The 13,555-nt window shown below is 49.5% G+C and overlaps 1 protein-coding gene across 1 annotated transcript; it reads right to left on the bottom strand.

The window, feature by feature from the left end:
* Positions 1 to 127: 127 nt before the first annotated feature.
* LOC118965217 (serine protease 23-like) lies at positions 128 to 12,306 on the bottom strand. The gene is made up of 2 exons (XM_036982128.1): positions 11,967 to 12,306; positions 128 to 2,866 (listed from the first exon to the last, which is right to left on the bottom strand). The coding sequence occupies exons 1-2, from the start codon at positions 12,002 to 12,004 to the stop codon at positions 1,705 to 1,707; spliced, it is 1,200 nt and encodes a 399-aa protein (XP_036838023.1). The 5' UTR covers positions 12,005 to 12,306; the 3' UTR covers positions 128 to 1,704.
* Positions 12,307 to 13,555: the final 1,249 nt, after the last annotated feature.

The following is a 13,555-nucleotide window of genomic DNA, read 5'->3' as shown; positions in this document are numbered from 1 at the left end:
CCCATTTGTGAAATGTTTCTGTTTGTCCATGACACCGTGTCGATAAGAGATAAAACCACAAAGACCCATTTGTGAAATGTTTCTGTTTGTCCATGACACCGTGTAGATAAGAGATGAAACCACAAAACCACATTATGCATTTTATTCCAAAGCATTATAAAGTTGATATATATAGATATAGTGCTGCACAGTTGTTTTTGAAACAGAAAAATAGCTCACCCATAAGGTTTGACAAAGTGCATATCATGAGTAGTTGAGGGTCAGTGTTCCAGAGTCAACACTCTGCTGTCATCAAAGTGGCCTGTAGTGTTGTATTTGGCCCAGCAGAGGGAGCTATGGATATTTGACTTGGGTCCATTTGAAACACCAACCGTTTGTACTGTGACAGTCTATACCTTGAGTTGACATTTTTTTAAGAGCAGGGTAGCACCTTTGGTTGATGACAGGGTTACATTCATTGGCAATAACAGAAAAAAAAAGTTGTCCCAACAGAGCTCTGACAATCTATAGAATTAGCAGTGAAACTGCATCTGGCTCTCCACCAATCTCTTACACATCTTCTTGTTCCTCCTATTTCATCCTTTCTTTCAGTGCATTAAATGTTCTCTTCACCATCATAACACGCTGGTCCAGGGAGTCCCTGGTCAAAGCCATCTTCTGAAGTACAGGGAGTCCCTGGTCTAAGCCATCTTCTGAAGTACAGGGAGTCCCTGGTCTAAGCCATCTTCTGAAGTACAGGGAGTCCCTGGTCTAAGCCATCTTCTGAAGTACAGGGAGTCCCTGGTCTAAGCCATCTTCTAAAGCTCAGTCATAACATGCTGGTCCAGGGAGTCCCTGGTCTAAGCCATCTTCTGAAGTACAGGGAGTCCCTGGTCTAAGCCGTCTTCTAAAGCTCAGTCATAACATGCTGGTCCAGGGAGTCCCTGGTCTAAGCCATCTTCTGAAGTACAGGGAGTCCCTGGTCAAAGCCATCTTCTGAAGTACAGGGAGTCCCTGGTCAAAGCCATCTTCTGAAGCTCAGTCATAACACGCTGGTCCAGGGAGTCCCTGGTCAAAGCCATCTTCTGAAGCTCAGTCATGACATGCTGGTCCAGGGAGTCCCTGGTCAAAGCCATCTTCTAAAGCTCAGTCATAACATGGCTGGTCCAGGGAGTCCCTGGTCAAAGCCCTCTTCTGAAGTACAGGGAGTCCCTGGTCAAAGCCATCTTCTGAAGTACAGGGAGTCCCTGGTCTAAGCCATCTTCTGAAGTACAGGGAGTCCCTGGTCAAAGCCATCTTCTGAAGTACAGGGAGTCCCTGGTCAAAGCCATCTTCTGAAGCTCAGTCATAACACCTTTCAGTTGTGTTTCAAAGCACAGTGTTGATCATGCAGTAAGAAGGGCACGAATACATGTTTTACATTTGATTTAATGTACGACGGAAAGGGTTAGTGAGGATGTATGTATGTACAGTAGGACTTCCTGGATGTAAATGTGAGTCGTTCTAGTTGTGTGTTGGGTGGGATGTCTCTGCATGCAGAACGATGGTATGTATTAGTAATGAAACAGTATTAATGCATGATGAAGTGTGTTCTGCATGTGTATGAACGACATGTCCACTTGTAAACTTCCTCAGCAAGGGAAGTGAAGACCCCCTTTGTCCTCCATCAATCCTCTGTGTGTGTGTGTGTGTGTACAGTATGTGCATGACATGTCCACCTCTTCTTCATCCTTCTCGGCAGTCTACATAGTTTCCTTTGATCCAGTAGCAGATCTGGGCGTATTTCAGAGGCGTCACCCTCACCGCCACGTTAAACTCTTGCGACGCCCCGTCTCGATCCACCCACTGGTGCCCTGAGAACACCCCGATCACCTTCCTCTCCCAGCGCCGCCTCCTCCGGTCCCACATACGAGCGTAGATCCCCGAGCCGCTGGCCCCGGGCTGGGCGTCACAGTGCTGGTAGAGCAGGTCTGGCGTCTCCTCTCCAGCCCGGCAGAACCGGTAGACCAGCTGGCCCGGCCGGTCGTTGTCATAGCCGGAGAATTGGACCCTGCGCCCGGGCAGCTGCTTCGCCGGCGGGGAGACGCCCAGCTTCATGTGGCGTCGTTTGTGGGCCTTCTTGAGCTCTAACAAGGCGTAGTCGTAGTTCATTCCGATGTCGTTGCCGTTGCCCTTGATCCAGCCTTTGGGCACGTGGGTGCGCTTGGCACGAATCCACTGGAACTTCATCTTATCTGGGGGTGATGGATGGGTGTTTGATGCATTGGTGGCAGAGGCCGGATTGGGAGAGTCACGCTGCTTTGGCTTCAGGAAACCCACCCGGAGCTTTTGCGCCCCCTTCACGTAGTTCTTCCCGTCGTGGACGCAGTGGGCGGCGGTCAGAACGTGCCGGTCGCCCACCAGTGTTCCGGAACACCCGGTGGACAGCTTGACCGCTGCAGAGAATGGGTAGTTCAACAGGAAGTCTTGCCCTACAATGCTGAAACGCCCGTCATGGCCAAAGATCTGACGTTTGCGTCGGGAAGGCAGTGCCGGCGTGGTCTGGGTGCGGGCAGTGTACCCGTAGATCCCCACGGCGGTTTCCGTGAGGCGACTGTTGCTATGGAGTGTCTCGTATGACAGGATGCTACGCAGGTCCCAGTAGCTGGGGGGAAGAGCCTTCTTGTGACATTCTGGGTCACATGGGGAGGCGACGTCCAATCGGGCGTCAGCCTGGAAGTGAGGGGCGGGTCGGTCCTCTGTCACCTGGGGTAAGACCACAGGGACGCGTTGCAGGGGCCATTGGGGCTGGATAGGAGCCACTGGAGGGATGGAGAGGAGGAGGAAGAGGGAGAGGAGGGGAAGGGGGGATGGGATGGAGGGAAAAGAGGCCATAGAGGAGGGAGACCTAGAAGAGGAGAGAAGGAGAGGACAGGTGAGATGTGATGTCACTAAATACCTAGACAGGTGAGATAAAATCTAACTTTATTTGTCACATGTGTAGGTAGACCTTACCGTGAAATGCTTACTGACAAGCCCTTAACCAACCATGCAGTTCAAGAAGAGTTAAGAAAATATTTACCAAATCAAAATAATCAAAAGTAACACAATAACATAACAACAACGAGGCTTTATACAGGGGGTACCGGTACAGAGTCAATGTGGAGGCTATATACAGGGTGTTATGGTACAGTCAATGTTGAGGCTATATACAGGGGGTACCGGTACAGAGTCAATGTGGAGGCTATATACAGGGTGTTATGGTACAGTCAATGTGGAGGCTATATACAGAGGGTACCGGTACAGAGTCAATGTGGAGGCTATATACAGGGGGTACCGGTACAGAGTCAATGTGGAGGCTATATACAGGGGGTACCGGTACAGAGTCAATGTGGAGGCTATATACAGGGGGTACCGGTACAGAGTCAATGTGGAGGCTATATACAGAGGGTACCGGTACAGAGTCAATGTGGAGGCTATATACAGGGGGTACCATTACTGAGTCAATGTGGAGGCTATATACAGGGGGTACCGGTACAGAGTCAATGTGGAGGCTATATACCGGGGGTACCATTACTGAGTCAATGTGGAGGCTATATACAGAGGGTACCGGTACAGAGTCAATGTGGAGGCTATATACAGGGGGTACCATTACTGAGTCAATGTGGAGGCTATATACAGGGGGTACCGGTACAGAGTCAATGTGGAGGCTATATACAGGGGGTACTGGTACAGAGTCAATGTGGAGGCTATATACAGGGAGTACTGGTACAGAGTCAATGTGGAGGCTATATACAGGGGGTACCGGTACAGAGTCAATGTGGAGGCTATATACAGAGGGTACCGGTACAGAGTCAATGTGGAGGCTATATACAGAGGGTACCGGTACAGAGTCAATGTGGAGGCTATATACAGGGGGTACCGGTACAGAGTCAGTGTGGAGGCTATATACAGAGGGTACCGGTACAGAGTCAATGTGGAGGCTATATACAGGGGGTACCGGTACAGAGTCAATGTGGAGGCTATATACAGGGGGTACCGGTACAGAGTCAGTGTGGAGGCTATATACAGAGGGTACCGGTACAGAGTCAATGTGGAGGCTATATACAGGGGGTACCGGTACAGAGTCAATGTGGAGGCTATATACAGGGGGTACTGGTACAGAGTCAGTGTGGAGGCTATATACAGGGGGTACCGGTACAGAGTCAGTGTGGAGGCTATATACAGAGGGTACCGGTACAGAGTCAATGTGGAGGCTATATACAGGGGGTACCGGTACAGAGTCAATGTGGAGGCTATATACAGAGGGTACCGGTACAGAGTCAATGTGGAGGCTATATACAGAGGGTACCGGTACAGAGTCAATGTGGAGGCTATATACAGGGGGTACCGGTACAGAGTCAATGTGGAGGCTATATACAGGGGGTACCGGTACAGAGTCAATGTGGAGGCTATATACAGGGGGTACTGGTACAGAGTCAATGTGGAGGCTATATACAGGGGGTACCGGTACAGAGTCAGTGTGGAGGCTATATACAGGGGGTACTGGTACAGAGTCAATGTGGAGGCTATATACAGGGGGTACCGGTACAGAGTCAATGTGGAGGCTATATACAGGGGGTACCGGTACAGAGTCAATGTGGAGGCTATATACAGGGGGTACCGGTACAGAGTCAATGTGGAGACTATATACAGGGGGTACCGGTACAGAGTCAATGTGGAGGCTATATACAGAGGGTACCGGTACAGAGTCAATGTGGAGGCTATATACAGGGGGTACCGGTACAGAGTCAATGTGGAGGCTATATACAGGGGGTACCGGTACAGAGTCAATGTGGAGGCTATATACAGGGGGTACCGGTACAGAGTCAATGTGGAGGCTATATACAGGGGGTACCGGTACAGAGTCAATGTGGAGGCTATATACAGGGGGTACCGGTACAGAGTCAATGTGGAGGCTATATACAGGGGGTACCGGTACAGAGTCAATGTGGAGGCTATATACAGAGGGTACCGGTACAGAGTCAATGTGGAGGCTATATACAGGGGGTACCGGTACAGAGTCAATGTGGAGGCTATATACAGGGTATTACGGTACAGAGTCAATGTGGAGGCTATATACAGGGGGTACCGGTACAGAGTCAATGTGGAGGCTATATACAGAGGGTACCGGTACAGAGTCAGTGTGGAGGCTATATAAAGGGGGTACCGGTACAGAGTCAATGTGGAGGCTATATACAGGGTATTACGGTACAGAGTCAATGTGGAGGCTATATACAGAGGGTACCGGTACAGAGTCAATGTGGAGGCTACATACAGGGGGTACCGGTACAGAGTCAATGTGGAGGCTATATACAGGGGGTACCGGTACAGAGTCAGTGTGGAGGCTATATACAGGGGGTACTGGTACAGAGTCCATGTGGAGGCTATATACAGGGGGTACCGGTACAGAGTCAATGTGGAGGCTATATACAGGGGGTACCGGTACAGAGTCAATGTGGAGGCTATATACAGAGGGTACCGGTACAGAGTCAATGTGGAGGCTATATACAGGGGGTACCGGTACAGAGTCAATGTGGAGGCTATATACAGGGGGTACCGGTACAGAGTCAATGTGGAGGCTATATACAGGGGGTACCGGTACAGAGTCAATGTGGAGGTTATATACAGGGGGTACCGGTACAGAGTCAATGTGGAGGCTATATACAGGGGGTACCGGTACAGAGTCAATGTGGAGGCTATATACAGGGGGTACCGGTACAGAGTCAATGTGGAGGCTATATACAGGGGGTACCGGTACAGAGTCAGTGTGGAGGCTATATACAGGGGGTACCGGTACAGAGTCAGTGTGGAGGCTATATACAGGGGGTACTGGCACAGAGTCAGTGTGGAGGCTATATACAGGGGGTACCGGTACAGAGTCAGTGTGGAGGCTATATACAGGGGGTACCGGTACAGAGTCAGTGTGGAGGCTATATACAGGGGGTACTGGCACAGAGTCAGTGTGGAGGCTATATACAGGGGGTACCGGTACAGAGTCAGTGTGGAGGCTATATACAGGGGGTACTGGCACAGAGTCAGTGTGGAGGCTATATACAGGGGGTACCGGTACAGAGTCAGTGTGGAGGCTATATACAGGGGGTACCGGTACAGAGTCAGTGTGGAGGCTATATACAGGGGGTACTGGCACAGAGTCAGTGTGGAGGCTATATACAGGAGGTACCGGTACAGAGTCAGTGTGGAGGCTATATACAGGGGGTACCGGTACAGAGTCAGTGTGGAGGCTATATACAGGGGGTACCGGTACAGAGTCAATGTGGAGACTATATACAGAGGGTACCAGTACCGAGTCAGTGTGGAGGCTATATACAGAGGGTACCAGTACCGAGTCAGTGTGGAGGCTATATACAGAGGGTACCGGTACCGAGTCAGTGTGGAGGCTATATACAGAGGGTACCGGTACCGAGTCAGTGTGGAGGCTATATACAGGGGGTACCGGTACCCAGTCAGTGTGCGGGATACAGGTTAGTTGAGGTAATTTGTACATATAGGTAGGGGTGAAGTGTGATGTCACTAAATACCTAGACAGGTGAGATGTGAGTCAGTAATACCTAGACAGGTGAGATGTGGTGAGTCAGTAATACCTAGACAGGTGAGATGTGGTGAGTCAGTAATACCTAGACAGGTGAGATGTGGTGAGTCAGTAATACCTAGACAGGTGAGATGTGGTGAGTCAGTAACACCTAGACAGGTGAGATGTGGTGAGTCAGTAATTCATAGACAGGTGAGATGTGGTGAGTCAGTAACACCTAGACAGGTGAGATGTGGTGAGTCAGTAAAACCTAGACAGGTGAGATGTGGTGAGTCAGTAATACCTAGACAGGTGAGATGTGGTGAGTCAGTAATACCTAGACAGGTGAGATGTGGTGAGTCAGTAATACCTAGACAGGTGAGATGTGGTGAGTCAGTAATACCTAGACAGGTGAGATGTGGTGAGTCAGTAATACCTAGACAGGTGAGATGTGGTGAGTCAGTAATACCTAGACAGGTGAGATGTGGTGAGTCAGTAATACCTAGACAGGTGAGATGTGGTGAGTCAGTAATACCTAGACAGGTGAGATGTGGTGAGTCAGTAATACCTAGACAGGTGAGATGTGGTGAGTCAGTAATACATCAAGGGTCTTTCAGCTGATAAAACAGACCCTTCTCTCACTGTTACAGATGATTTTAGTGTTTATTTATATGATGATGCTATTTCTTATACTAGTCATGCAGTCTATAGACAATGTAGTTCTGTTGCAGTGACCAGAGAGACCTGTAGTTCTGCTGCAGTGACCAGAGACCTGTAGTTCTGCTGCAGTGACCAGAGACCTGTAGTTCTGCTGCAGTGACCAGAGATCTGTAGTTCTGCTGCAGTGACCAGAGAGACCTGTAGTTCTGCTGCAGCGACCAGAGATCTGTAGTTCTGCTGCAGTGACCAGAGAGATCAGAGAGACCTGTAGTTCTGCTGCAGTGACCAGAGAGACCTGTAGTTCTGCTGCAGTGACCAGAGAGATCAGAGAGATCTGTAGTTCTGCTGCAGTGACCAGAGAGATCAGAGAGATCTGTAGTTCTGCTGCAGTGACCAGAGAGACCTGTAGTTCTGCTGCAGCGACCAGAGAGACCTGTAGTTCTGCTGCAGCGACCAGAGACCTTTAGTTCTGCTGCAGTGACCAGAGAGACCTGTAGTTCTGCTGCAGTGACCAGAGAGACCTGTAGTTCTGCTGCAGCGACCAGAGACCTTTAGTTCTGCTGCAGTGACCAGAGAGACCAGAGAGATCTGTAGTTCTGCTGCAGTGACCAGAGAGACCTGTAGTTCTGCTGCAGTGACCAGAGAGACCTGTAGTTCTGCTGCAGTGACCAGAGAGACCTGTAGTTCTGCTGCAGTGACCAGAGAGATCAGAGACATCTGTAGTTCTGCTGCAGTGACCAGAGACCTGTAGTTCTGCTGCAGCGACCAGAGACACCTGTAGTTCTGCTGCAGTGACCAGAGAGACCTGTAGTTTGGCTGCAGTGACCAGAGAGACCTGTAGTTCTGCTGCAGTGACCAGAGAGACCAGAGAGATCTGTAGTTCTGCTGCAGTGACCAGAGAGACCTGTAGTTCTGCTGCAGCGACCAGAGACATCTGTAGTTCTGCTGCAGTGACCAGAGAGACCTGTAGTTCTGCTGCAGTGACCAGAGAGACCTGTAGTTCTGCTGCAGTGACCAGAGAGACCTGTAGTTCTGCTGCAGTGACCAGAGAGACCAGAGAGATCTGTAGTTCTGCTGCAGTGACCAGAGAGACCTGTAGTTCTGCTGCAGTGACCAGAGAGACCTGTAGTTCTGCTGCAGTGACCAGAGAGACCTGTAGTTCTGCTGCAGTGACCAGATAGACCAGAGAGATCTGTAGTTCTGCTGCAGTGACCAGAGAGACCAGAGAGTCCTGTAGTTCTGCTGCAGTGACCAGAGAGACCTGTAGTTCTGCTGCAGTGACCAGAGAGAACTGTAGTTCTGTTGCAGTGACCAGGGAGACCTGTAGTTCGGCTACAGTGACCAGAAAGACCTGTAGTTCTGCTGCAGTGACCAGAGAGACCTGTAGTTCGGCTGCAGTGACCAGAGAGACCTTTAGTTCTGCTGCAGTGACCAGAGAGATCAGAGAGATCTGTAGTTATGCTGCAGTGACCAGAGAGACATCTGTAGTTCTGCTGCAGTGACCAGAGACCTGTAGTTCTGCTGCAGTGACCTGAGAGACCTGTAGATCTGCTGCAGTGACCAGAGAGATCTGTAGTTCTGCTGCAGTGACCAGAGAGATCTGTAGTTCTGCTGCAGTGACCAGAGAGATCAGAGATACCTGTAGTTCTGCTGCAGTGACCAGAGAGACATCTGTAGTTCTGCTGCAGTGACCAGAGACCTGTAGTTCTGCTGCAGTGACCAGAGAGACCTGTAGATCTGCTGCAGTGACCAGAGAGATCTGTAGTTCTGCTGCAGTGACCAGAGAGATCTGTAGTTCTGCTGCAGTGACCAGAGAGATCAGAGAGACCTGTAGTTCTGCTGCAGTGACCAGAGAGACCTGTAGTTCTGCTGCAGCGACCAGAGAGACCTGTAGATCTGCTGCAGTGACCAGAGAGATCTGTAGTTCTGCTGCAGTGACCAGATAGACCTGTAGTTCTGCTGCAGTGACCAGAGAGACCTGTAGTTCTGCTGCAGTGACCAGAGAGATCTGTAGTTCTGCTGCAGTGACCAGAGAGACCTGTAGTTCTGCTGCAGTGACCAGAGAGATCTGTAGTTCTGCTGCAGTGACCATAGAGATCAGAGAGACCTGTAGTTCTGCTGCAGTGACCATAGAGACCTGTAGTTCTGCTGCAGTGACCAGAGAGACCTGTAGTTCTGCTGCAGTGACCAGAGAGACCTGTAGTTCTGCTGCAGTGACCAGAGAGATCAGAGAGATCTGTAGTTCTGCTGCAGTGACCAGAGAGATCAGAGAGATCTAAAGATCTGCTGCAGTGACCAGAGAGACCTGTAGTTCTGCTGCAGTGACCAGAGAGACTTGTAGTTCTGCTGCAGTGACCAGAGATATCAGAGAGACCTGTAGTTCTGCTGCAGTGACCAGAGAGACCTGTAGTTCTGCTGCAGTGACCATAGAGATCAGAGAGATCTGTAGTTCTGCTGCAGTGACCAGAGAGTCCTGTAGTTCTGCTGCAGTGACCAGAGAGACCTGTAGTTCTGCTGCAGTGACCAGAGAGACCTGTAGTTCTGCTGCAGCGACCAGAGAGACCTGTAGTTCTGCTGCAGCGACCAGAGACCTTTAGTTCTGCTGCAGTGACCAGAGAGACCAGAGAGATCTGTAGTTCTGCTGCAGTGACCAGAGAGACCTGTAGTTCTTCTGCAGTGACCAGAGAGACCTGTAGTTCTGCTGCAGTGACCAGAGAGACTTGTAGTTCTGCTGCAGTGATCAGAGAGACCTGTAGTTCTACTGCAGTGACCAGAGAGATCAGAGAGATCTGTAGTTCTGCTGCAGTGACCAGAGAGACCTGTAGTTCTGCTGCAGTGACCAGAGAGATCAGAGAGACCTGTAGTTCTGCTGCAGTGACCAGAGAGATCAGAGAGACCTGTAGTTCTGCTGCAGTGACCAGAGAGACCTGTAGTTCTGCTGCAGTGACCAGAGAGATCAGAGAGACCTGTAGTTCTGCTGCAGTGACCAGAGAGACCTGTAGTTCTTCTGCAGTGACCAGAGAGACCTGTAGTTCTGCTGCAGTGACCAGAGAGACTTGTAGTTCTGCTGCAGTGACCAGAGAGACATGTAGCTATTCTGCAGTGACCAGAGAGACCTGTAGTTCTGCTGCAGTGACCAGAGAGATCTGTAGATCTGCTGCAGTGACCAGAGAGATCAGAGAGATCTGTAGTTCTGCTGCAGTGACCAGAGAGACCTGTAGTTCTGCTGCAGTGACCAGAGAGATCAGAGAGACCTGTAGTTCTGCTGCAGTGACCAGAGAGACCTGTAGTTCTTCTGCAGTGACCAGAGAGATCTGTAGTTCTGCTGCAGCGACCAGAGAGACCTGTAGTTCTGCTGCAGCGACCAGAGAGACCTGTAGTTCTGCTGCAGTGACCAGAGAGACCTGTAGATCTGCTGCAGTGACCAGAGAGATCAGAGCCCTTCTGAATGTGACCGGATGTCTGGACCGTCAGTCACAGCGGCTGGGAAACATTCTCCAACCCAGACCCGGCGAGCCCTGTATCGTATTTTTAGCCACCAGACTGGAGCTGGGGGAGGGGAGAGGGAGGGGGGGTTGTGTGCACAAGGGACTAAGATTTCTGCCTTAGGAATTTAGAGCTGCGGTGGAATTCGGCCAAGCAGTTACACAACTTCTACTGTTTTAATATGGCTTAAAAATGTCCTTCCCCTGGGGTTAAAGGTTAGAGGTCAGGTGCTCTCTTCAGCGCTGAGCAGTGCTGGAGGAAGGTTCCAGAGGCTGGGAGGGTGAGGATGCTGTGTAGTAGGAGGAAACTCTGGATACGTCCCAAATGGCACCCTATTCCCTATATAGTGCACTATTTCTGACCAGTTCTCTATGGGGTTCTGGTCAAACGTAGTGCACTTCATAGGGAATAGGGTACCATTTGGGATGTGACCTCCATCTCTCATTTGCCCCCACTACAGACTGGAAGCAGGAACTGTATAGTAGTCTTTCACTACAGACTGGAAGCAGGAACTGTATAGTAGTATATCATACTGGTTCTATCAACTAGATTTCTCCATAGGAATATGGCAGGCTGTAGGACAGGCTGTGGGGTGGGGGTGGGGGGGGGGGGGGCTTGTCTGTGGTAAAAATACTTAGATTTGTTAAGCACAGTGGTAGGATCAGACGTAGGATCACCCCTAAAGTGATGGTTCATTAATAAACATGTAATACCTTCCTATGAACGAAGTCATTCTGAATAAGGAAATGTGTTTTAAACTAGAGCCAACAGTAGCCTATTTGCATCTATCTGTAGGCCTTCATGTCCTGGACAGTAGAAATGTCCTGAACCTGTTTTATGAACAAACAAACGGGAAGTACTGGTTAAAACAGTATCTCTTCTCTTCTGATTATCTCTTATCTCCATGACGTCAGCCAATACTTTGGGGATCTGATGTATCGATGTATTGCACTTTGCTATTAACAGATATCAACACAGATGTCCAAAACACTTCGTTCATAGGAAGGTATTACATGTTTATTAATGTTTATTAATATTAATGTTTATTAACGTTATTGAATTATAAATGTTGATGAAATTATGTTTCACCATCACTCATAGATATACATTTAAATCTGCTTGGGCATGAACTACTCCAGAACTTCTCAATAAATCTCGCTCAGATGCTCCCCGTGCTCATTAGCCTACATTGGACGCCTGAATAGGTAATTATATAGGAATTATGGTGATGAATAATAACCTAGATTACGCAGACATGAAATAATAGGCTATAAAATGTAAAAATCCTTACCCACGGAGCGCTTCTCCCCACTTACGCTTGGTTTGCATTGGCAAGTGGCACGCGATGGGGCTCTGGGGAAGCTGCGGTTGTTGCTGCTACCGGGCGGACATCAGAGGGGTATCGGTGCGATAACGCGGGTGCTGCGAAGGGGTGGAAGTTAAACTAGTCCTTTCAAAAAGTAGATCCTTACATCAGGAGAGAGGAGGTCCAATGAAAAAGATGTATTCTCTCAAAAGATTTCCGAAGGCAACCGGTCCGCTGTAGACGCTCCTCCATTTGGACAGGCGCTCGCTCGGTGGATCCTAACCAGAGTTTAATTTAATGACCACCAGCGAAAGCTACTGCCTCTGCTATAACCGGTCCGGTCACGTGACTGATGATATTTTGCTTGTCATTTGCATGGCAACGATTTAAACGCTGACAAACAATATCAGAGATGAGGAAACTATTTGTTGTTGATTTATTTATGAACCTTCACCAACTGAATTCTGATATTATTTCCAAAATTGTTGTATCCAGACTAAAGGCATGCCTCAGTGAACATTCAGTTACAGTATGACCCCATGTCATCAATCATCATCATCAATCATCATCATAATTCTTTGTACCTGCTAGTGTTTTCAGATGATGATTTTGTGATACTGAATGTGAAGCTGGAGGTAGTGGTGCCCTGCAGTGTTAAAACAATTAGGGTGTGGACTGGAGGAATGGAGAAAGACAATGAGAGAAGAATAGAGAGAGCAAAGGTGAGGAAGAGTGAAGAATAAGAGGAGGAGAAGGGAGGGAGGAGTACATAGGAGAAGGGAGGGAGGAGTACATAGGAGAAGGGAGGGAGGAGTACATAGCAGGAGAAGGGAGGGAGGAGTACATAGCAGGAGAAGGGAGGGAGGAGTACATAGCAGGAGAAGGGAGGGAGGAGTATATAGCAGGATAATGGAGGGAGGAGTAGATAGCAGGAGAAGGGAGGGAGGAGTATATAGCAGGAGAAGGGAGGGAGGAGTACATAGCAGGAGAAGGGAGGGAGGAGTACACAGCAGGAGAAGGGAGGGAGGAGTACTTAGCAGGAGAAGGGAGGGAGGAGTACACAGCAGGAGAAGGGAGGGAGGAGTACACAGCAGGAGAAGGGAGGGAGGAGTACTTAGCAGTAGAAGGGAGGGAGGAATACTTAGCAGGAGAAGGGAGGGAGGAGTACACAGCAGAGACATTAGATGAAAGACTTCTCTGTGTTCTAGAACTGTCTCTGTCTCCATGGTAGCACTGAAGACTGCATACTGCAATCCCAAGCTTCTATTGTCACCCACCTACTCCTAGTTACTGCTCTGTCACAACACGCACACACACTCTGGCAGGACACCCACACACGGACCGAAGCACGCACACACACACACACACACACACAACCCAGAATCTGCAGTCCTTCAGATGCATATTATACATACACAACACACAAACACACAAATGTTGTTTTACGACCAGCAACAGAGCGCGTATGTGTGCCCAAGGTCGGCAGGCACACTTTATTGGTTTCAGGTGTTAGCCTCCGTCAACACAGTCAACACACAGCAGGGTTTCTCCAACTGTACACACTCCAACTTACA

The sequence above is a fragment of the Oncorhynchus mykiss genome, chromosome 7 (genome assembly GCF_013265735.2).
Source record: "Oncorhynchus mykiss isolate Arlee chromosome 7, USDA_OmykA_1.1, whole genome shotgun sequence".
NCBI lineage: Eukaryota > Metazoa > Chordata > Actinopteri > Salmoniformes > Salmonidae > Oncorhynchus > Oncorhynchus mykiss.
This window is presented reverse-complemented; position numbering and strand designations above follow the sequence as displayed.

Bases quoted from the DNA above. Each gene is read 5' to 3' on its own strand.
- LOC118965217 (XM_036982128.1), bottom strand. From the start codon at position 12,004: ATGCAAACCAAGCGTAAGTGGGGAGAAGCGCTCCGTGG. The intron at 2,867-11,966 runs GTAAGGATTTTT...CTCCTCTTCTAG, and splicing joins TGGGGAGAAGCGCTCCGTGG to GTCTCCCTCCTCTATGGCCT.